The sequence below is a fragment of the Struthio camelus genome, chromosome 13 (assembly GCF_040807025.1).
Source record: "Struthio camelus isolate bStrCam1 chromosome 13, bStrCam1.hap1, whole genome shotgun sequence".
Taxonomy (NCBI): domain Eukaryota; kingdom Metazoa; phylum Chordata; class Aves; order Struthioniformes; family Struthionidae; genus Struthio; species Struthio camelus.
The window spans coordinates 5724683-5747778 of record NC_090954.1 but is presented as its reverse complement, the minus strand read 5'-3'; the positions used below and the strand labels follow the sequence as shown (position 1 = coordinate 5747778).

Genomic DNA, 23096 nt, shown 5'->3' with positions numbered 1-23096 from the left:
GCTCCCCCTTCTCCTCCCCGCTTCGGCTGCGGGGGCGGGGCCGCCAGGGAGAAAGCGCGCGGCTGGGAAGGAGGCGGCCCATTGGCTCGCGTCCGCTGGCTTGACGCATTGGCGCAGCCGGGCTCGATCCCTCCCCCCCTCCTCACCGTCTCCTCCTCCTTTTCTCGGCGCGAGCCGGGGGCGGCCCGCATCACCGGCCGTTGCGGGGGAATTCTATTGGCTAGCCAAGGCGTCAGTTACTGGCGAACCCCCTTCCTCTTTCGCTGCTTTTGCCGACGCGCGGCGGAGGTCGCGCCCTCCGATTAGGGGCCGCGCTCGTCAATCACGCCCGGGGCCCCGCCCCTATAGGTGAGTCGCGGACGGCAACGGCGGCCCGCTCTGATTGGCTGCGCCGGCGTTGGGGGCGTGCGCTGCGGCGGCCCGGCGGGCGGGGCTCCCAGCGTCCCCTTTGTGTGGGCACCAGTCGCCGGCCGAGCGCTTGAAGAGTAGCAGCCGCCATTTTGTGCGTGTCTGTGTTTTCCCCCCATCCCCCCACCCCCCTTTTCTGTGGGAGCAGCGGCAGCCGGGACGCCCCATCTCTTCCGCTGGTAAGGGGAGGCGAAGCGAAGGCTGTGGGCCAGGCCGAGGGAGAAATCGCTGGCGGCTGCTGGCTGCCGTGAAGTCGCGCTGCTCGCAGCGAGAGAGGGGGAAAGAAGAAGCCAACGGAGCGGGGGGGGGGGAAAAAAAAACCTTAGAGCTGCCCCCCAACAGGAGGAGGAGTCTCGGCGCCAGGCCTAGGCGCAGCCCCGGCACCGGCGGCAGCATGGAGAACTCGCAGCTATGCAAGCTGTTCATCGGCGGCCTGAACGTGCAGACCACGGAGGCCGGGCTGCGGGAGCACTTCGCGGCCTACGGTACCCTCACCGACTGCGTGGTCGTGCTCAACCCGCAGACGAAGCGCTCCCGCTGCTTCGGCTTCGTCACCTACTCGGCGGTGGAGGAGGCCGACGCCGCCATGGCCGCCTCCCCCCACGCTGTGGACGGCAACGCGGTGGAGCTGAAGCGGGCCGTGTCCCGCGAGGACTCGGCCAAACCCGGGGCCCACGCTAAGGTGAAGAAGCTCTTTGTGGGCGGCCTCAAAGGGGACGTGGGCGAAGGGGACCTGGTGCAGCATTTCAGCCAGTTCGGCCCCGTGGAGAAGGCCGAGATCATCGCCGACAAACAGAGCGGGAAGAAGCGCGGCTTCGGCTTCGTCTATTTCCAGAACCACGACGCCGCCGACAAGGCTGCCGTGGTCAAGTTCCACCCGATCCAGGGCCATCGCGTGGAGGTCAAGAAGGCCGTGCCCAAGGAGGACATCCAGTCGGGCGGGGGAGGCGGCGGCGGCGGCGGCTCTTCGAGGCCTTCCCGGGGAGGCAGAGGCGGAGGACGGGGACGGGGCGGCGGCGGCGGTTCCGGCAACCGGGATCACAACGGCCTTTCCAAAGGAGGCGGCGGTTACAATAGCTACGGCGGCTACGGCGGAGGAGGCGGCGGCGGCGGCGGTTACGGCTCCTACGGCAGCGGCTCCTACGGAGGAGGTGGCGGAGGTGGAGGCGGCGACTACGGCAACGGGTACGGCGGGTTCGGCAGCTACAGCCAGCACCAGTCCTCCTACGGCCCCATGAAGAGCGGCGGAGGAGGTGGAGGCGGGGGCGGCAACTGGGGGGGCCGCAGTAACAGTGGACCGTACAGAGGAGGCTACGGTGGGGGAGGGTATGGAGGCGGCTCTTTCTAAAGTTGGAGCGCCCATACCCATTGGGGGTGGCATGGAGAGCCCTCCCTTTGATACGGGGCAGCTTCTAAATGGTTTCTCCCCTCATTCGCCGAAGGGCAGCTCCTTTTAAATGCCTCCCTGCTGTGGGAGCAGCTCCTAAATGCCCCCTGGGGGTCGCCTCTGCTGCCTGTGCCACTTCTTTCTCTCTGAAGATGGACTGGGCCCCACATACACATACTTTGTGTTACAGTCATTGATGGACTCTATTTTTTTATTATTACTTGGACCTTGGTCGTTTTTATACTAGCAACGAAAAAATGTCTTGTTTTAATTTGTTTTTTGGGGGTATGGGGCGGGGGGGGAAGTGTCTTGCTGATCTGGAGTAAAAACTGGGGAGGGTTATGGGGGAATTTTCTTTGTTGTAAGGACTCGATACCTGGCTACTACATTTTTTTCTACAAAATCTACTCGGATCCCATGACTGAAATTAACATTTCTGTAAAGGAGGAAAAAATCGTTTTTACGTTTTTTATTTTTTAAATAAATCATTGTGTTCATTGACCTTTACATGTCTAATTTTTTTTCCTAGGATTCATTCCGTACGGTTTAAGGCTTTTCTGGGTTTGAAACAAGTGTTCCTCTACTTTAAAATCTCTGTGTGTTTAGAGTAAATATTTTATTGCCAGTAAAGGTCCTAATTGACTTTTTTGCTACCCCCCTAGTGGATTTATTGGTTTTCAAACACTTGACAGAAATTTTTGAAGTACTAATCCGTGGATGTGGTCTGTTTTTTAAATATTTGTTCTCACTTATGCAGTTTGTGTGCATCCACCATCTTGTACTAGGCAGTTTGACGTGCTGACATGGTTGGTCAATTTTTTCTATAGGACTTTTCCATCAACGTATGTACTGTGTAGTTTTGAAGAAATAGTTTGTGTTAAGCATGTGCTTCATTCATATAAAATGTTCAGAATTTCCGATTGCTTAGTTTCAAGTCCTCTTATTGGTTTGTCTGTATATGATTCCTTACAGGAAAGGGTCAACATTTATCCCTTCTTTAAATGCATACTTGTTTTCATAGTACCGGGTTAACAGACTTCACTCTGAACTATTGTCCTTCATTAAAGTTCCCCGAGAATATTTTGCAGCACCACCTACTGGCAGGATGGCAGAACCATTGCTGTAGGCTTTATTACAGCAAAGTAAAATTGGTTTGCTAACAATTGTACTAGACTTTTGAAGGCTTTTTTTATGCCATTAGATGACTGGTGTGGAATGAAATGAAATCTGCATGTGAATAAAGATGGGCTCCATGAGTATTGACTGAAAAAAGAAATGGATTTGCAATACCTGCCTCAGCACGTTTTTTGGGTCTTTTGCTTTTTGTTTTTTTCTTTTTAATAATTGCAATTGCCCATATTTCAAAAAATGATAATCTAAACTGTTTGGGCAAAGTGCTATGATAAATGAGCCAGCTAAGTGTACCAGTAACATAGGTGCCAGTTGTAAAGCAAAAATATCTGTGTAGTCTGCTTGATTAACAAATGTATATTTGTAGCCCTTTCACGCAATAGAATTAAAGTTTGTTGTTTATTAAAAAGCATAATGTTTTAGGGGAAAACTGCCTTCCTGCATAGAAATATAGAATAGCAACGTTTATGGGTTTATGGATATCAAATAAAGAATTGAATTCCTTACATGCTTGAGTGAGAGTATGTATGATATGGGGCATGGATTAAAAAGTACAAAGTTATTTTGACTTCAGGTTTCTAAGCACGTAGTTTTTAATGCTGATGCTTTATGGGACTGCATCCTGAAAGCTGATGTTGTGGTCCAGATATACAAGATCCTAGGCATATAACTCCCACTGATTCCAGTGGAAAGTGAATGTCTAAGGCTTTGTGCCTCTGGGCCGTAGGATTTCACGTGAAACTTAAACGTATTCTCAATCTTTTATGTAAGTCTAACTTTACACTGATTTTAGTTGACATGAGTCTTTTTGTTGCTGTTAGAAATAAAACTAGCGTCAACTAAATTCACTACATACTTGAGCTTAAACAGGGACAGCTTTTTGGTATCTTCGAGGTTTGAGCTGTAAGAGACGAGTTTCCTCTTGATTGTGATAACTCATGGCTCTTAAATAGTGAAACTGGTTCTCTTTGGCCTAGCTTTTGTAAATAGGTTTCCAGTAACTTGATGTTTAAAATTATATTGTATTTTTTTTAACCTAAAAACGTGTTAGCCTCTGTTGTGAACCAGTGTCACTGATAACTTGTTGAAAGTGCAAGTCACTTCAAAGAAGTATTTGTGAAACGTGCTTGGTAAGCTACCAGCTCTCCTCATTGGAGAGCTTCAGGTAGTTGGCTTTATTTCAGATCATTGAGCTTGAAGTTTTTTAATGTTATCTTTACACCTTAAAAGCATATTGGACAGTCCATCCTTAAACTTCAAGTGAAGCACAGCTTTCCATTTTGTAGTTCAAACAACTACTAAGTTGCAGGCCTTGTATTAGCTTAGGCATATGATTTAGTCCCTTGCATGGATGGGTTGCCTTAACCTTATCAAAGGATGACCTGGTTTTGAAAGATGCAGTTAAAATCACTTCTGTGATGTGGCTTGTCATTTGAATTTGAGGAAAAGATTTACACGCGTATCAGACTGCATATGTGAACTCTTAACTCTTTTGCCAAGTTATGGCTTGGTTTTGAGAATCGTTGTACTGAAGCATACTATTTGATTACCTGTACGTAACAGTCCTCTTGTAGGACTACTGTCTTACAGAATAAAGAGTGGATCCCAGAAGTCGTATCTATATTTGAGAGGGGTATGCTACCTAATTTATATCTTTAAAGTTTGTCATCTGTGTAACTTTCAAGGTTTCCTCTTGAAACAGGTTCAAGTGCTCTGTGGCAAGTGTTTTGGGTAATTGGGATTGGCTGTCCTCTAACCTCTTCTCTCTAAGGAAAAAGAACTTTTTTGTGACAATGGAGGTACGTTTTCAGAGGCTCATGTAAATGATTGTTCAGTAAGGGGCAGTAGTGATAGGCTGTACCATGGAATGTAAAAAGATGCAAATCCATATTGGATAGTGTTCACATGGCAGTGACTTAAATAGTCTTTTTGAATATATAGCTGTTTGTGGGACAGTTCCTAGTGAACGGAAAAGATTTGTTGCTGAAGCTCTGTTTACGTGTTTAATGACATTTTGTAGTTTTCTGACCCCCCTGTGGGTTTGTCCGCCTGGGGGCGTGTGGTAGAGTTAAGATTAAGTGAAGTCTACAGCAGACATGTAAATAAGTTTTTTTTAGACTGCAAAATCCCTCTGGGATGGTCTTACAGAGATAGAAGTAAAGTAGCTTTAGTTTGTTGTTCTTTATTTGGTAGTTGTTACTGAAGCACGGATGTCTGAAACCATTTAAAAAGTTTAATGGCCTTCTGTCCAGTAATGAGTGAAGTAGTGTGTTAGTTTCACCTGTGAGAAATAGGACGTGAGAGCAATTAGTTGATTTTTCAGGTTCAATAAAGAAAGTAAACGTGCAGTAGTTTTCTTAAAATGATTTTTTTTATCATGATCTGCATGAACAACAAATTCCCCAAGACAAAACTCTACAGAGACTATAGTACAGCTATACTGTAGTATAGCTTAGTGTGTTAAGTGATGTGCGGTAGTTTTCTTTTATAACGGAGTAAGCAGGAGTATTCACATCTGCTCTAAACACTAATCTGTTTAGTCCTGCTTCATGTGACTTGTAAATTTTATTTGACTAATAAAATTAGTCTAACATACACTTTTATAATACTAGTGACTACTGCATTAAAAAGAAATGTGCGAAACACCTCTATATTTAATGAATTGATAACTGCACAAATCAATGTAAGAACATCTTTTAATATTAGGTAATTAAAAGGTAGTTTGGAACAGAAGTAACAGTTGAAACTGCTTTGATCACAGTAAAAACTCTGTGGATCACTGACTCTATTACAACTGTAGTAGATTTCAAAAATAAAAAGTTGTGTCTTGCCCCTCAGGCTAGTGTAATATACTTAGATAGATGATGTTTACTGTAGGGAACTGAACAACCTCTCAGGTTTGCATTGCGTTCTGAAATAGCTGCAAGCAGTGCGGCTGCGGTGCTAGCTCCTCCGTTCCCAGTCCTGCTAGCAGAAGGGGGGCATCCTGGGACCTGTTAGGAGGCCAACAGCATGCACAGTGGGGGCCGTAACGGGAGATGTCCTTGAACCGTATCAGATCCTTTTTGCCTACAGTGGCCTTAAAAATGAGCAAAGTTGAAATATTTAAGACAGAAGTGTAATTTACGGTTGTTAACTGCTTTACTGTGTTCTTTTCCCCCGCCAGCTTAATATTCCTTCTGTAAAGCAAATTTTGCTTTCATTTTTAGTGTTCAAAGATCAAAACGGAGAGCGTAGATTAGAACACTGGTTTATTATCCTATCCTGTCAGCTGATACTGTTGTCACAATATAATGGCATCCTATTGCTGCTGAAGGGTTTAATGCTGAATAGTGCTGAGGACTCTAACCTCCTGTTCAGGTCTGAAAATAGAGCAGCAGCTTTTTTTTTTTCCTATGTACCTCAGAATGTGCTTTCTAAAAATGCAAAAGTTTGATTTAAATTGTTAATTAATCCTTTAAAATAAAACTCGAGGACACACTTTTGATGTGTACGCAGTAGATGAAAATATGGTACATTTCTGTGGAAACAGGATTTTGCTACTACGGTCTGTGAGATACCTAGTGTTCTAATAGAAGGTGGCTTGCTTGAGTTTCAAAGGGATTGCTTGTCCTGCAAGCTTGATTGTTCTGATGGGTTAAAGTTTATCACGTAATCAGCAGTTTGTACCACATTTACGTTGTATAAATTTGGTTACAGACCTCTGCTGTCTAAGCTATCGGATAAGAAGAAGGCCTTTCCAGTATGTTTATTAAAGTATGTATATACAAAATACCTTAGATTAATGTTAGTTGATGATTTAAAATGTAACCTAAAAAACTTCAGTCTTTCACCTTAACCATAGGTGCCGTTTACAAAACAATGGGTTATTTAATCTTTTTTGCATAACGAATTCCATGATCCGATGTACCCATCCCTTAAAGATGTTTTCTGCTTATTTTTGTATTTCTTAAATGAATAAAACGATTACATCTGTGCTTAGTTTTAAAATGTATTTCACGATACAAGAACGTTATCAAGAGTTTTGAGCCAGGCTGAAAAAACACTATTTGCTTTTGTTGATGGGCTTCCTATTGAAGTATTACTACTTTTGTTATTTTTGGTATGCACATGTGGGCGCCTGCACCCCCTCTACTTCTGCGCACCTAGAATGAATATTTATTCCTGCTGCAATGTAAGTACTACACATCTAACACTAGTCAACAGTATTTCTTATAAAGCAAAATGAAAGGCTTTCTGCATTACGTCTTTACCTAAGGATTTTCTATTACTTGTATGCATGCTAGGACTTTCGAAGGAGCTGACGGAGTTGGGTGCTTTCCTCCTCGATGTTCCTTTGACAAATGCTAATCTTAATTTTTCTGCCTTCTCTGCACTCAGAACTCTGTTCAGTTTCTGTGTTATGTGCAAGGGGAGGAAACGTATCATTGCTCTTAAACTGACATCTCTGTATGGTTCTAAAAGTGCTTTGATCATATCTCTATCCCTCTTAAGAATATCTAACCCATCTCATGGGGAAAATAGAGACATGGGAAAGCGTAGTGGGAATACGGAAGGAGCAAGGGCTGTAAAGAAGGTTGTTTGGTGCAGAGGAGAGGCATTCTTCAAATTCTTTTGTTTCCTGAAGTTCTCCGATCTACTGAGTAGACTGAACTTCACTCAGTTAAAAAGATGGAACATTTCAGGTCCCTAGGCAGTAGCAAAAAATTTTAACATAGAAAATAAAATCCAAGTACTGGTCTCTGTTGTTGGTTCGATCTGTGCCAGTGGGAGTCCTAAACAAAAAGCTGCAACAGCATTTTGCTGATAAATACTCTCTGCAGTTGATCTTGGTGTAAATTCTTTTACTAAAGGTTTGTACTGTAAATCTGTAGTATTGGCTATTGCTATTACAGAAGACATCAAGCTTAGAGCACTGGATATTCTCAGATTGTCAGCCATCCAAGTAACCAAAGCTCCTTAACTTTGCGAACTCGATGTCAAGCTCAGTTAGACTAATAATGCCATCTGTCTGAGACATCTGGATATTAACCTTTTTAGTCTGATACATATCATTTCATTCCTGGGTGCTTTCACAAAGAGAAAATGCATGAATTTGCTAACAACTGCCTTTCCTAAAAAATTAAAGCTATAAGATGTAGAATTAGGAGCAATTTTGATACATACTACATTCATTAAACTGTGTTTTCATGTGTAATGCAGTAAGGAATCAATACCAATTTGGAAAAGGATTACATTTCTAGCTGCAAATGTGATAAGAGCACGTTTGCTCACTGCTATCAAAGTACAAATCACTGAAGAACATTGCAGAAAAACTCCTTAGAAGCAGAGCCAGTTGATGAATCTGAACATTTTTCAATTGTTCAAATGTTACTTTATACCATGCCATTGCTAACTGGTTTTATGTCTCGTAGAAACCCTGGACTCACTGGAAATACTGCTTTGAATTGAAGGGCATAGCTAAGCCTCACATCTGAAAAACACGCGGTTGGTCTGTCATCCAGTTAGTTTGAAGGATGAGTAATGTTTCAGTCACTTTTGTCATTTCTGTAACTTTTGTTGCTTTCTGCAGTTTTACAGTTGTCTTTTTCTGTTTTGTAAGAAACTTTGCTTTCCACAAAATCCTGGAGAGAGGAAACATTAATCTAATGACTGCAGGCACTGATTTGGAAGAAGGAAGGTCAGGAGACCAGTCCCTATTTCCAGTACGGACTTCCGGTATGGACAAAATGCACAAGTAGGCTTTGGGGCTAGAGGTTCATGCTGTTTTTAGGGGCTCTCTTTCTCTGTGGCTCAGTCATCTTGTTTTCTTTACTGCGTGCTAACAGTGCTTCAGTGGAAAGCCACCTTCTCCCAAACACACGCACTGCCACACGATTTACAAAAATTTGGGCAGGATACAGCCCTGGTGGGGAGGCTGTGCTTACCTAGCTATTGTATAGAAGCACAGCGCTGTCAGCTGTGTTTTGAAATAGCTTACTCCTATTTCCTTCTTCAGGTACCTTCCCTTTAAAATGGATCTCCTCAGGTTTCAGGCTGTGAATCTTGATTGTGCCTAAAACTGGGTTATTAGGAAACGCTGTTGCCCTTTACAGGGACTGAAAGTGCATGCAATACGTGGTACTCCTCCATGTTCCTTACTGGCTCTGCTCGACATGGTGGCTGCTATAAATCTCTCATGAAGCTTCTCACTCTCTTTGGGCGTGTTGGCTCAGGGCAGCACGTTTCACAGAGGTACCTCCAAGTTAAGCACTGCAGTGTTAAATCCTTGTCTGAATGTGGTCTATAGCATTTTAAGAGACCTTTGTCCTCTCTGACTGCTCTCTGGCTGGGTAGAGTTGCAGAGGCTTGCAAGGTTTCTGATCGGAGTTTTGCAGTTATCTCTGCGTGGTTATCTAGTGTCTAGTCCCTGGCTGTATATTTTCATTTGTGCTTGTTGAAATGTATTGCTTCCACCACTGCTGGAATAAAGTACCTTTTTGAGAAGGGAGCTCCTTTGAGCCCTGTCCTGTTTACAAGTTCAGGACTTTTCACTCAGATCGCTACTAGACTGTAGAACGGCTGCAATTGTCATCGCTAATGTCTTTGTGGGATAAGCAGCAAAGTGCATCCTATAAAAGAAATTCTAGCATTCTGCAGTTAGGGTACTTTCATGTGTATGCATCCTCCTGAAAAAGATTTATCCATACAAGTACATGGAAAGGGTTTAAGCCTTCACAGTAAGTAACCTGTAGGAAATTGCCATGCCTTTCTCCCTTTAGGCCCACGTGCCTACAATTTTAAAGATGAGCCAACTATTTTTCTGTAATTCTGTCTCGTGGAAGTTGTTGCCGGGGTTTTCTTTTACTTGCCCAGCGCCACCTGGAATCTGGGTTTCTGTTCCAAGGTATCCCGTTGCTTTCAAAGCCTCTTTGAGAAATGAGCTTGGTGATGAATTGGCACCACGTGTGTTATACTGAGCCTGTGTGTAACTGGTGGCAATGGGATGCTCTTGTTTTCCATGGACTTGGAAGCCAGCTGAGAGGGAATCAAGAAATGTCCCTCTGAAAGGACAGCTGGGAAGGCTGGGCTCATTTTATTGCAAATGCTGCTTTAGGCAAAAACTATTGCAGAGAGCTGGTGCCTTGTATTGTCCAGTGCCTTCTTAAAGTGCATTTTCTTTCTCTCTCTCAGAGTGCACCTCTGGGTGGAGAGAGAGGATGAGAAAGTTGAGCCCTGAAAAGCATACCACCAAGGCCTGGTAAATGAGCAGAAACTCAGGACTGCACCCTTTTCCACTCTGAACATACTACATAGACTGAGCAGAAAACAGTATTTGTGCAGAAAATACTGAGCAGGATAACTAAGGGCATTTCATTATCTGTCAGTAGACATGCTTCACGAGGCAGCATCTTTTGTTCAAATAAAATAATACACCTATGGGAAACCATCTTACCTAAGCTTTCGTGTGCGGCATCTATGTAGTGTATTCATTCATGTTAATGTTGCAGCATATCGCGTTATGGTATCAGAATGATGGACTGTGTTTATTGGACGTTGCAAAGAACAAAAAAAACGAAGCGTTTAAAAAAATTTAAAGAGTGAGGCGATGAGTATACAAGAGGTGTAACAGGATATAGACCTTGAATTCATATAGGTTGGTTTATCCTAGTCTGAGTTGCAGTATACAAATACTAATTATGCCTTACAGCATCTTTATGAAGCATACGGGTAGTTCCCCCTTATTACAGACTGTAATAGTGGAAACATTAGGGGATACGTTAAAAATATACATTAAAATGGCATTTTAACATTTAAGTAAAATTTAGAAAAAACATTTTGGGTCATGGCCTAAACTTTTGCTCAAGTCCATGTGTTTTGCCTGAACGAGAATTGGTCACTTCAGTATGTGCAGAAATGGGAGAAGCTTAGAGAAACTAGGAAGCATGAGGCAGAAGGACTTAGTAGAATTTAGCCCATCTGAATACTGGCTTTTTTTTTTTTGTTTTTAAACTTTTGTTCAAGCGTTCACAAAAGTTGTTTTAACAGCTTTCTTCCTGAACGTTGATTTTTCGAGAGCTCAGTTCTGAACCATAAAACATGTCTGAAAATCTTCCAGCAAGTTTCTGATACATATGTAATATGACTACAGGGCAGGAAGTTTGTGCTTCTGACATAGCTGGCTGAGGATGACATCAATTGCTTATGTTACAGGAAAAAGTAGAGGAGGAGCAGGAAGAGCATTTCCAGTTTATCTGTTATTGCTGTGGAGGGCGAGCAGCATAATAATACCTTCTGCCCCAGAAATCACAGCCTGGGGGTGAAGATGGCCGTTTGTGCTTATTCTGAAGTTGGTGAGGTTACGATGGAACTATCGGAGTACAAACACCATTTTTATGGGGATGATGCTCCATTCTGAAGTTTAGGGGAAAATGTGTTTCATGATCCCCAGTTTGGCTGGCCTGTGGAAGAGGAGTGTAAAAATTGCGCATCTACCACCAGAGGGCAACAGTCTCAGAGGCTGGAAATTATAATTTCTGTGGCCCCTCTGCTTGGGGAGCAGGACCCCCCCCCCGGCTCCCAGGGTCTCCTCGCAGGCGGCTGGGAGGGGGTCAGTGCTTGGGGTGGACCACTCGAGCCCTCTGTCCTTACAAAACCAAAAGCTTCAGAAGACATTAAGTCGATGGGAGTTTTACCTTTAACTTCAGCTGTCATCGCATAGCTGATTCCAGGCCTGTGACGGTTCCTACCTAGGTCTCCCAGGCACTTATTCTGAGTGCTGTGGAAAACTGGATTCCTCTGAATTGTCATAATCCTAAATTTCAGCTACTGTTTTAGTTTTGTTTGTCATGTGAGAGAAAGCAAGGATGTGGGACACGATCTAAATTCTACCAGTCTGTAGGTATTATAGATGGACCGTGGTATGCTTGGAATCTCATAAAATGAAGAAAAAAACAATCCGGTTAAAAACAATAGCTTTCATTTTTGATACGTGACAGCAGATACCCTGGCGCACTCAGTTGCATTAAGAGTCAGTGGTGTACCTGGAGTATCAGCTCCAAGTGACTTCAGTTAGCCCCTGCAATATTGAGACAGTCCTCAGTCCTCAGTTGATACCTTTCATGGTTTTTCTTGTGTTATTTTTCTGAGTGGTCTCTTTCCCAGGAAACTTATGGTCTAAATTCAGAGCTGTCTAAATGAATGCTTACTGCACTGAATTAGAATCACAGAAGAATTTTGGTTGGAAGAAACCTGTGGAGGTTATCTGCTGCAACCCCCCACTCAAAGCAGGGCCAACTTCAAAGTTAGATCAGGTTGCTCTCTTGGACAAATATACAGAGTTTGGTTTCTGCTGGGTTTTGGAGAAGGGATTCCTCTCGGCTTCTGCTGGAGCTCTGGAGATTGACAGGGTGTTAGGGGTGCATTGGTGCTATTCAGAGAATTAAATGCTCAGAAGCATGCAGTGTGCTCCACTGACAAATTCAGGGTTAAACCCATTGGCCAGACTTTGGGCCGGGAGGGAATTTTGGATCAGATTGACAGGGACTGTTTGTATTCCCTCCCTTCCTGGCATTTTTATTGAAGACATTCCCTGCTGTTGTAGGGACACTGGCAATGCTTTGATCTCTCCTAATCTATCCTACAGCTTGTCGGGGTTGTGGGGTTTGGTCTTCTACTGTAGATCTGAACATTTTTACAGGCATGTGGAAAGCTTTTGGTGGGCCAAGGCACGTGGTACTGATTGGAGTGGATATTCTGTGGACCTTTCTAAACTGAGTATCTGTTGTATGGTTGTATGTTTGAGAAGAGACTAGATGTCCAAGCAGTCCTAAATTCCTAGCACTGGGCATTTTTGAAATAGCCTGGAAAAATTCCCTTCATCAAGTGCTAATAATTCCTTTTAACAAGCTGCTTTTTCAAGGTATCAATCTTTGCTCTTAAAAAAACAAAGAAACAAACCCACCCCCAAAACAAGAGATTTTTTGTAGTGGGGTTGTAATCTAGTCGTGATTATTTTGCAAGGCTGCTACAATTTCTTATTTCTGGAACATGCCTTTGGCTTATCTCAAGAGTGACTATCCATTGGTTTACTCTTGTCTATCACTAGAATTTAACTTTCCACGGTTGCTATAGGCATTTATAGAATACAGTGGCACGTACGCCTGGTGGGCAAAGCACAAATAAGGTATTGCTGCTTTAGTTCAATCTTGTGCCCGGTTCCCAGGGCGAGGTTGGCGGAACTGTATATTTTTATGGTGAAGAGTGAATATTTTGTTATTTAAAAACTATGTGGTAATAAAAATACACAGGTACTTGGGTAGGAAATTCAGGACCTGCTCTTGCATCTGCACTTGTTATAATTATTGAGGGATTTATTCAATGGAAGCAAGTTTCAGCCCTCATTCTCTAAACAAATTGCTACTATTTTTAGTATAGTTGCTTTTGCTCTGGTTTGAACTTGCGTCTTAGTTTTGCACGTTGTGGATCAAGAATGTATGACTGAACGGACACTTGGAAGCACGTGAAGGTCTGGATGGGCTAAACTGATTGGTTTAGCAGGATTCCCGAAGGGAAAATGCAGGAATCGTTCCCTTCTGTCTAACAAGGACATAGTTTGAGGAGAAATGTAAAAGAATGGGGTAAGTTTATTTAGGAAAGAGATGGACTGTTATGTAGCAATAAAAAACTCTGACACTTCTGTTTTTCCATTGACAAGAACGTTTTGTGAATGGAAAAATAATGAAAAAAGCAAATGGCTCTTGTCTTTATATAATTAACTCTAAGGCCTCATTGTTACAGAATATGATTGAGGAAAACTTTAATAAAAAGAGAGAAAATTATATATACATGTGAAAGACTAGTCTTTAAAAATGGCAAGTGTTACTGAGTCCAGTGCTTCAGGCTGAACAGCGCCTGGAATTCAGAAGGATTTATATTCCCTACTGTACTGCAACATGTATTTGGCCTGGTAGGTTGTGAACTTCGCACAAGGACTAAATCCAGAAGCCTCCCTTGTGAATCGGTGGCAATCTGGATTATCAGCAGCACAGGCAAAACTGGTGAGGTGGGGCTGCCCTTAAGGGAAAGGGGAAGGATAAAGGAAAGAGTGATTTTTGGGGAGAGCTTTTGTTATTTGATTGCTATGTCCCCTGCTAAAATGGGTAGGGGGCGGGGGCAGTGACCCCACTCTTTTTGTAGGAGCAGTTCAACTTTCCAGAGCTCTCCCACAGAAACGCTATAGAGGACCATGAGCGTTTTCCTGATTTCACTAACCTGCTGTGCTAGACGGTTCATACTTTGTAGAGTTGCTCCTTTAGTATGGCAGTACTCAAATTTTTGAGAACTTTGTCCAGCTGGGCTGCAGGTTATTTTTGATGTGTGCCTCCTAATTTTACCTGTGTGGAAAATAGGCAGATGCTGGGTAGGGACTGGTGTCTAGGGCTGTCTTCAAAGAAAATAAGAGACAAAAATGAGAGACAGAGGGAATATCGGGGAAAACAAATCTCCTTGACTAAATGGGGACAGAAGCTGAGAACTGCCGTCCACGTCCCTCCCAGGCTGTTGTTTTTCTCAAAGTCGAGACTCCGACCAGCAAGATTTTGGAGTCTGGACGCTGCTCTCTGAAGCGTGAGCAGGGAGATGCCAGGAAGGCTGGACCCTGTCCCTCATGCGCTGGTGGGACCGTAGCCAGGAGTGTACCACCGCAGCCCTGCCTGCCAGTGTGACCGTCCCGTCTGTGGCAGGGATTTCCAGTCCGCTAAAAGTTTTCTTGCAGTAGCAGTCTATATATCCCAGGGCTGAAACAAGTTTTGGGCTGATCCGTCCACCTCTCCTGGATGCCAACTCTTGAGGTGACCAGGCGAATGGCAATGACACCACGACTGAGATAAATGGCCAGATCCGCATCAGCGGCCGGACATCACAGAGACGACGGCTTCTCCTCTCCCAGGTGCCAGCTTTGTACCGTCCTGCGCCCCGGCGGTTCGCCCCTCGCATCACCATCGCTCCGTCTTCAGAGCCGGGGAAATCCCCTGACCTATTTTATTAGTTCCTGTCATAATCCGGGATTATTTCAGTTGCAGTGACCGCAGCCTCTGCAAAGCGACAACCGCAGAGTGGAGCAAGGGCAGCGCGGGGGGCCGCGGGCGCGGAGGCGGCGCTGCCGCGGTTGCCCGGAGACCGCGCAGGGGCGGGAGGCGGCTGCGGGGCGGAGGAGGAGGAGGAGGAGGAGGCGGAGGAAGGAGCGGGCTGCAGCAGCAGCAGCACTCGCTGCGGCGGGGCGCGCCGGGCAAGGAGCGCTCCGCTCTCGCCGCTCCGCCGCCGCCCAGAGGAAGCGGGCGCGGGCGCGGCGCGGCCGCTCGCAGCCATGCCGGGCCCGGGGCGCTGAGCCAGCCCCGCAGCCGGCCCCGGGCGGCGCCGCCGCCGCTCCGCGCCGCTCCGCACAATGGAGGAGGAGAGGTAGGTGCGGGCGCCCCTTCCCGGGTTGATCCGCGGCGGGGCCCGCGCGCTCCGCCCGCTGCCCCTCGGCCAGACCCCCGCTGCCCTCTCTCTTTTTTTTTTTCTTTCTTTCTTTATTTTTAATTATTATTCCTTCCGCGGTTCTCGTAGCAGCTTAACAGCGTGAGAACCCAGGGCTTGCACAAAACCAGATGCCCTGCCCGGTGGCACCCGTTAGCATGCAAACAGCAGGGACTGAGTGTTGAGGGCGGTGAGTGGGAATTGCTGCGTGAACTTGCCCCTGGCTAGGGGGCACATGCTGGGCTCTGGTCACGCAGGATCGGTGTGTCCTCCCCCCCCCCCCCCTCCCCTTCCTGTTGGCAGAAATATCTGTTGTCTTCTGTGCGATTACTCGGTGTTGCAATGTCATGGTGACAGGCTGCTTCCCCTCGTGTGCTCAGACCTAAGGATGGAGGTGTTCCTCGGCAGGACGGGTTGTATAGGTGAATAGTGAGATCATTGGGGCTGCTCACATCGATTTTTTTTTTTTTTTTAAAAGCACTGCTATGCCTGGAGCCCGGGGGGCGTGGGGAGAGGAGGCAAGGTGATGGGCTGCAGCCGGGGGGGATCGCGCTCGTGCACGACGTGTGCCGCCCCAGACGCGCCTGCCGCCTTTGCCTTGCTTATTTCTTGAACCTGCAGCGGTTGACTTTGGAATTAAATTTGTAGGCGCTGCCCGCTGGTGATCCGCGCTTTTGTGAGTAGCTGACGGATGAAACTCTGTGAGGGCTGTGGAGCCTTTGGGAGTCTCTTCCCCTGCCTCTCGGGGGGCGAGGACAGGCAGGGGGAGACCCCGGCGGCTGGGTCTTCCTTGCCGCGTAGCTGGGCCACGTACTCTTTTATTTCCTCCAAGGCAGCTAATTTGCCCCAAAACCTGTGTGCACTAGCACCCTCCTAAAGAGTCAACGGCCATCAGACACGTAGAAAGAGATTATTGCTGCTCGGGGACTTGGTAGATGCCGGAGAGATGTTCAGTGTTTACAGTCTTCTCTGCGTTCGTTCTCCTTCCCGGCTGTCTGGACGCCTTTTGGACGCCAGAAACACGCTTGTGCTCCTGGAAACTAAACATTAGGCTGATTTTTTTGTTGTTGTTTTGGGGGGGGGGATTTTTGTGTGTGTTTGTTTCAACAGGATATGCAGAGTGCTTCCTTTTCGCATTGCGCTGGTGACCTTGCTGAGGGTGGGGGAACGGAGGGAGGGCTTGACCTGCTGATAATACTAATCTTCAGGGCTTGGCAGAAGTTTTGTTTAAATATGATATATTGGAAAAATTAAACGAGGGTCAAACCCCAAATTCTGGGAATTTTCCTTCTGTTGAGGGAAAACACTCACGCAGCCTGTAGGAGTTATTTTTCCAGGGCAACTTTCTACCCTTAAATGACTCAACAGTCCTAATTGTTGTTTATGTATTGAATGTGCAAAACAAAACTTTCAGCCTGTCGGGTCTCTCTCTAGACGCGTTGCAGGGCTCGCGTTCCCCAAAGTGCGCGGGGGGCCAGCTGCGGATACTCAGCGTGGGAGCCTCTGGATCTCACGTTGTCATGTTAGACGCGTGTCTGTGGAACGTGGGTTGTTTTTTTTTTTTTTGGAGAGATATGCACACGCATGCGTATGCATATAGATGTATGCATATATACGCGTCTGTGTGTATGAGACTGGTTTTAGGGCGTGAAGGATCGCAGGTTCTCTGCCCCTCTCTAGAAGTGAGGAACGCAGTGAAACTGCAAGGGATTGCCCAAACTTTCTTATGTTTCTAGTTTTAGAGAAGAGACAGGAGGCGGCGAACTGGTCACAGGGAGTAGCGATGTGGGATTTGGCTCTTAGGAAGAAAAGTTCACGCTATTCACCTGCTTCCCTCTTTCAAAGTGCGTGTTATGTAGGACTGCACAAAAGCTGCCTGGCTCGGGAAAGTCCTGAGCCTGGGTTTAAAAAGGACTGTGTCCCGTCAAGAGCTTCGCCCGGCTGGGTGGCTGCTCTTGGTGCTCCTTTATGTACTTTTGTCTAGCGTTTCGGCTGGAATATGTGGCCTCAAAACGTGCGCTTAAGGCCAGCAGATTTCCCCCTGGATTTTAATGGCATTGCTTCTCCCTTTTGTAGATCACAAGGAACACGTTTTAATTTCGGGATTGCTGCTTGGATCACCTCTGTCTTGGCCTCCAAGCCTGCCAAAACTTAAATATCCAGATAATTCACCCGTCACATCTGCTCCGTGGGGTCACGTGCCTGTGTTGTAACGGGCAGGCACAGAAGCAGTTGCAGAAGGGGACGGGCTGGAGGTTAACCTGAAACAGTCACATGTGGCAAGAAATTATGTCAGGATCAACTCCGTTACCCCTGCTGATAGGGACGTTTATTTCCTGGAGAGTTAACATAACACTGTATGGTTGGGTGCGTGCACTCCGATTCTCAATTTGCAAGGTGCGTTTGAGTTTGGAAAGGGAAAAAAAAAAAAAAAAAAAGGAATGTGAATTTTTGGTTAAAGAACTAAAAAAAACTTGTAATTTTAAATGTGCCTTTAAATGGTGCTAATCTCTTCATACTATTTGTCTGAGAAATACAATACCTGCCTTAGAAGGTAAATGACGTTCTTGTCGTATTTGCGTCGTTTTGTGTTGGTTCCAGCATTGTCAGAGAACTCTCTTCTTCTCAGTAATTCCCGGCGCCTGCGTTTCTCCTGAGATCTCCTCTGAGATCAGTGTTCCTTTTGGGGTCTGTCATCTGCCAATTACATATTCCACTAAACTGATGTCTCAGTGTAGATTCAGGCACTGAAAAAAACCCTGTAACTAAATTGCAAATAAATATTATTATGAAAACAAAAAACCTTTCTATTATGTTCCCTGTAATACATTTTAATGATAATATTTCTCTGAAATCCTCTCAAATCCATCTGTCTGTTTAGATTCCTTCAATCACAGTTTTTAATATCTTTCTATTGACCCAAAGAAAATTCTAGAAGTTGGGATTTTATAAATATGCCATCACACTGACATCCTTTTCTTATTTTGTTTTGTCTGACTCAAGGGATGGAACCGTCGGGCATAAAGTCTTTATGGTTTTAGTTACTGATTCTGCATGAAAAAGTTGCTCCAGTTAAGGTAAAGCTTACTTTTTTTTTTCCCCCGCATTCTGTCAAGACTAAATTAATATTTTGGTCTTCACTTGTCTTAGCAGAAGCATTTAAGCTTTGAAGACTAGGAACAGCTATTGGGTATCTTTTAGGTTTTTAGAGCAGAACTGTGTCAAACCTGTGAGAAAGTTAAGAGTAAGACTACAGCGATGTTTGGCAGTGCATCCCAAAAGAAGTGCTGTAGGCTTAGGACGTTCATAGTTAACATGTCACTCCACTTTTCAGTTAACAGAAAGCTATGAAAGGCCAGTTCAGGACGCCCAAGTAACCTTGGCTCTGTCCTTTCTGAAACATCAGTACCAAAGACCAAAAAGATAACTACTGCACGCTGTTTGTCTTTCTCTGGGTGCTGTGTGCCATAAGAGGCTGCCAGGTTTCCAAACCGTTTGGACCCCAGGAAGCTGGAGCCATTTGGAAAGCAGCACGTGCATTTACTGATTTCTCTAAGCCGAGCACTTTTTGCTGACCTCCGCTGAGAAGGATGCGCGCGAGGCTCTCCGCCTCAGACGGCAAAAGCCTCTTGGTGCTTGGAGAGGATGAACAACCCACCCCACTTCCAGTGTCAGGGGCTGCGTTCCTGCCTGAAGGCTCCTGGCCGGGCGTTGCAGTGGCTGCTCCCTTCCCGTAGCTCCAGACACTGGTGGTGGGGCTGTCCGACCCCATGGAGGTGCACAGGTCCACGAGTCCCGTGGTGCGCGGGAGGCCAACCCTCCGCCAGCACCAGGGGCTCCACGATGTGTACGAGGCAATCTGGACCGCAGACCTCTGCGTGCAGCTGCAGCAGAGTCCTGAGGTGTCCTAGCAGTCCCAGCCTTGGTGGCCCTGTCCTGGCTTGCCTCCTCCTGGAGCGATCGGGATTGCCTGGCAGTGCCTGGGTCAGCCCTGGGGTGGTGCAACGCAGCTCCGCCGCGAGAGCGTGGTCGAGCTGTGGGAGAGACGCTGGTGGTGTCCATGTGAAGGTCAGGAGCTGAGCCCTGAGGACGTTCCCTCAGAAGTGTGAGCAGAAGCCCGTCCTGTCCACCGCTGAAGGAAGGCTCATTTGAAAGCTGCTGTTTCTTTAGGGTGAACTTCTGGCTCCAGTGAAGCCAGTGGTGGAATTGATTGTTGGCAGAGTCACCGTTTTCGTTCCTGGGGTTTACCAGCTCTCTGCACAGTAATAATTTTCTGAGGGGACGGTTTAGCTCAGAGGAAGGCTTTTATTCTTCCTCATAATCTACAAAGACATCTGTAATTACTGCTGGTAACTAAGGCAACCCAACTTTATAGTTAATGCATGCATGCAGCAGAGCTACGGGTTATGGGTTTTTAAAATACCTTCTTGCTGGTTGGTATGCAGCCTGAGCTCAGACAGGCCCTGCTACGTGCCTGCAGGTAGCTTGGGCCAAGGCCTACTAGTGTGTCTGTCTTGTCTTGGAGAGGAGGACAGTGGTGTAAAGGGGCTTCTGATTAGCTTCCCTGATGCCATTTGGGACTTTGAGATCAGGTCCATTTGTTTTATGTGGGGGGAGTGCTGAAATGAGGACCTCGCAGGAGGTGGTGGTGGTGGTGGTGGGGCTGGCGCTCTGCCTCTTTGCTTATCTTGGGAGGATCCTGCTGTGCCCCTAACAAGGTTATTAATCCAGCCCGGGGGAACTAAATCGTTGTCAGCGCGTGGCCTCGGATGGCCCAGGAATAGAACAGATTGCTCTTGGCACCCGGGTGGCAAGTCCTGCTGGTGCAGGAGGACGCCGCTGCTCGAATGTAAAGGTGCTCCAGGGAAAGTACATCTGATTACGGAGGAGAGGGACCCTTGCGTGTCCTGGTGTTCCCAGCCAGTACCTTTGATTAGAGAGCTTTGTTCTTTTTCTTTGTTCTGCTAATAAAATAGTGGAGTAATTCCTAAGTAGAACAATTTTTAGTGTTGTAGGAGAATACTCAGAAAAGTGTTATGTAATGCATTATTTTCTTCCTCTCGGGGTAGTTTTTGCTTTGTGGCAGATTGCATTTACTTGGATAGTTTAGGCCCTTGCCTTTTTATGGTGGAAATGTGTCAGTGGTATCAGAGAGCATGTGTATGGTAGTGTGAAATCACTGTTCCAGAGAAAGGCATCCCCACTGTATTAATGGTACAAAAATCTATGGAAGCTGAGTCATTTTGAAGCATGAGTTAAAGGCACTTAGCTGTTAAATTTTTTAACATGTTTTTTATGTGAGTCATTTGAAAAAACTTTAAATAGCATATCCTGATTTTTTTGAATCAAATTGTATACCAGACTATCTGCAGAACTTTTTTATGGTGAGTCTTTAGGTATTTGGTAAAGTCTGAAATCCACCTGTGCTAGCAAGTGTGAGAATGTCTTTTAGGACAGTTTTTAAAAGGTTGCTCTTCACGCTCTTTAGGAGGAATTGGTCAATCGTTTTTTAAAAATTCCAGAGCAAGGTTTTTGCTTTTAAAGCGTACAGACCAATATTGGTGGCGTTGCAGCTTTATGGAGGCTGGTCGATCTGACATTTGCTTTTGGGGTTCAGTGAAACTTGCCGCGTCCTTTGTCCTGCATCTCTTGCCGGCTGGAAAGTTTGACAATACGAATCTTTGCTCTCTGGCGCCGAAATGCTACTAAATAAATCTCAGTAGGGTGTAGTAGTCTTTCTTATTAAAGAAACCTCATGATTTTTGTTTGCATCGGTTGATTTTTGGATGGGGTAAGGTCAATCTTTGAACGAGAGGGAAAGCAGCGTGTTGCGGAGGCCCAGCTGCTCCCACCCCGGAGCCCTGCGTGCAGGTGTCTGCTGCCTCCCTCTTTCACTTTTTTTTTTCTTTTTTTTTCTTTTCTCTTGGCTTCCTGTAGGTGTTTCAGCTTTGGAGACCGAAAGTTCAGTGAAGTTACTCGCGCTTTCAGAGCCTCGTTTCTCGCTGCTGGGCTCTGGCCCGCCGCGAGGGAAGCTTTGGCAGTTTAAAAAGCAAGGCTTTACGCTGCAGTTTTGAACGCTGCGGTCGAATTTCACTTGGCCGAAGATTTCAACGCAGGCTTTTGATAGATACATCACTGAGGCTTAACCGAATTTGGCAGCGTCCCCAGCGAGCAGTTGGCCGCTCCGTGCGCGTGAAGGCTGCTAGCGGCGCGGGCAGGAGCAGGGAGGGTTCAGCTTGCCCTGGGCACAGAAAAACCGGTTGTTTCGTTGCCTGTTTTTTCACCCGTGCTAACTCAGTGCCTGCCGCCGCGTGCAACTTGGCCGCTGTGCAGCGGGTTGCTTCTGGAAGAAGGACGAGCCCATCCAGGGAGGACGAGCGCGAGGTGGCGGAGGCGAGGAGCTCGGCGTGGTCCGGGGCCGGGCAGCGCGGGGAGGGTGATCTGCCCTTCGCTTGGGGCTGCGCTTAGACGTGGACCACCTTGCTCGACCTGTCTTGTTTGCTTTTGGCTGCTGGAAGGTCGGAGGAATGGGCTCTGGATTTCAGCAATGAGTAATCTCGCTGTAAAGTGCTGCATTTTTTTTTTCTTTTTTTTTTTTCCACAGATGGAAACCTTTAGCTCCGAGTGATTTCACACGCTTTCAGATCACAGAGGTAGATATATCGACCTTATGTCGATTGTGGATAAAGAGCCAGGGCTCAGCACAAAGCAATGAGGACGCGTCTGTGCCTTAGGCACCTGTTGGCCTGGTTAAACACAGCACGTAATGGGGCGCATCTGATTTTACTTTGCCTATATACTGTGCAGTTCTGATAGGAAATTCTGGTTTAATAATTCTTTCTACAGGTTTCAGTGACATTAAGTAGACCTATTTCTGGAGTGGAAATGAGAAGGGGCTTCCGTAACGCTGATGCTCTGGGAGCTGTGAAAGCCCTTTTTGGATTTTCCTCTGTGGAAGGAGATACAGGTCATATATGTCTGCCTGCGTTTTTCAGGTGGGAATTTGAAAACTAAACTTGTGTTTCTCTGTGTGGATGTTAAGGTATTCCTGGTGCTCTCGTAATTCCCAGTGCTGAAGTCTGTTCCTCTTCAGTGAGGCAATTATGTTTTGGCTTGGATTTCCGCTTATTCTGCTTTCCTGGACCGGAGCCTGTAGGGCTGGGCTTTGTCCTCGCGTGTTTGGTGCTTTTTTCTGTTCCTGATGGAAACGTGGGCTGGTTGGCTTTCGGCGTCCCTGCGGAGGTAGCTGCCTTCTCTGATGCTCTGCGTATGGCCCACCTGGGCTGCCTGACAGACATACAAATAACTCCGTGCGTGCACTGCCCTCCGTGGCAGTTTTACGGTTCATTTTTTTTAGTGCCATTAAATCAAACTTTCTATTCCTTTTTTTTTTCTTTTTTTTTCTTTTTCTAATCCCTATTTTTAGCGTTAAGCAGAGTTCCCGATCCTCTGAGGCAGCCGAAGACGAAAAGGAGCAGCGCACGGTGACGGTCAACCCCTCTCACATGAGAAAGGCATTCAAGGTCATGAACGAGTTACGGAGGTACGCTTTCGACCGACTGGGCATCCCCTCCGGTCTGATGAGAACCGAAGGGCTTCTGGGGGACTTGCAAGAAATCTGTGCCATCTCTGTCACGGCTAGCGGTTGCGTGGAGGTTGTTAATAAACAAGT

The 23096-nt window shown here is 46.2% G+C and overlaps 2 protein-coding genes across 7 annotated transcripts in view; both read left to right on the top strand.

Moving 5' to 3' along the window:
* The window catches only part of KLHL3 (kelch like family member 3), a 67151-nt gene that overhangs the window by 577 nt on the left and 43478 nt on the right, over positions 1-23096 (top strand). The window contains exons 1-2 of one of the 6 annotated variants that reach the window (XM_068959248.1): positions 15238-15364; positions 22851-22967. In XM_068959248.1, coding sequence (XP_068815349.1) covers positions 15351-15364; positions 22851-22967 — 131 coding nt within the window. In that variant the 5' untranslated portion in view covers positions 15238-15350. Of the gene's footprint in view, positions 1-15237; positions 15365-15747; positions 15847-18435; positions 18502-22276; positions 22420-22850; positions 22968-23096 lie in introns of those variants that run through there. The other 5 variants (XM_068959249.1, XM_068959247.1, XM_068959246.1 and 2 more) reach the window with 5 other exon arrangements.
* Positions 431-3432, top strand: HNRNPA0 (heterogeneous nuclear ribonucleoprotein A0). Its single transcript, XM_068959253.1, has one exon. The coding sequence runs from the start codon at positions 803-805 to the stop codon at positions 1754-1756; it is 954 nt and encodes a 317-aa protein (XP_068815354.1). The 5' UTR covers positions 431-802; the 3' UTR covers positions 1757-3432.

What these genes read in the sequence shown, in the direction of transcription:
- HNRNPA0 (XM_068959253.1), top strand. Translation starts at nt 803, where the DNA reads ATGGAGAACTCGCAGCTATGCAAGCTGTTCATCGGCGGCCTGAACGTG.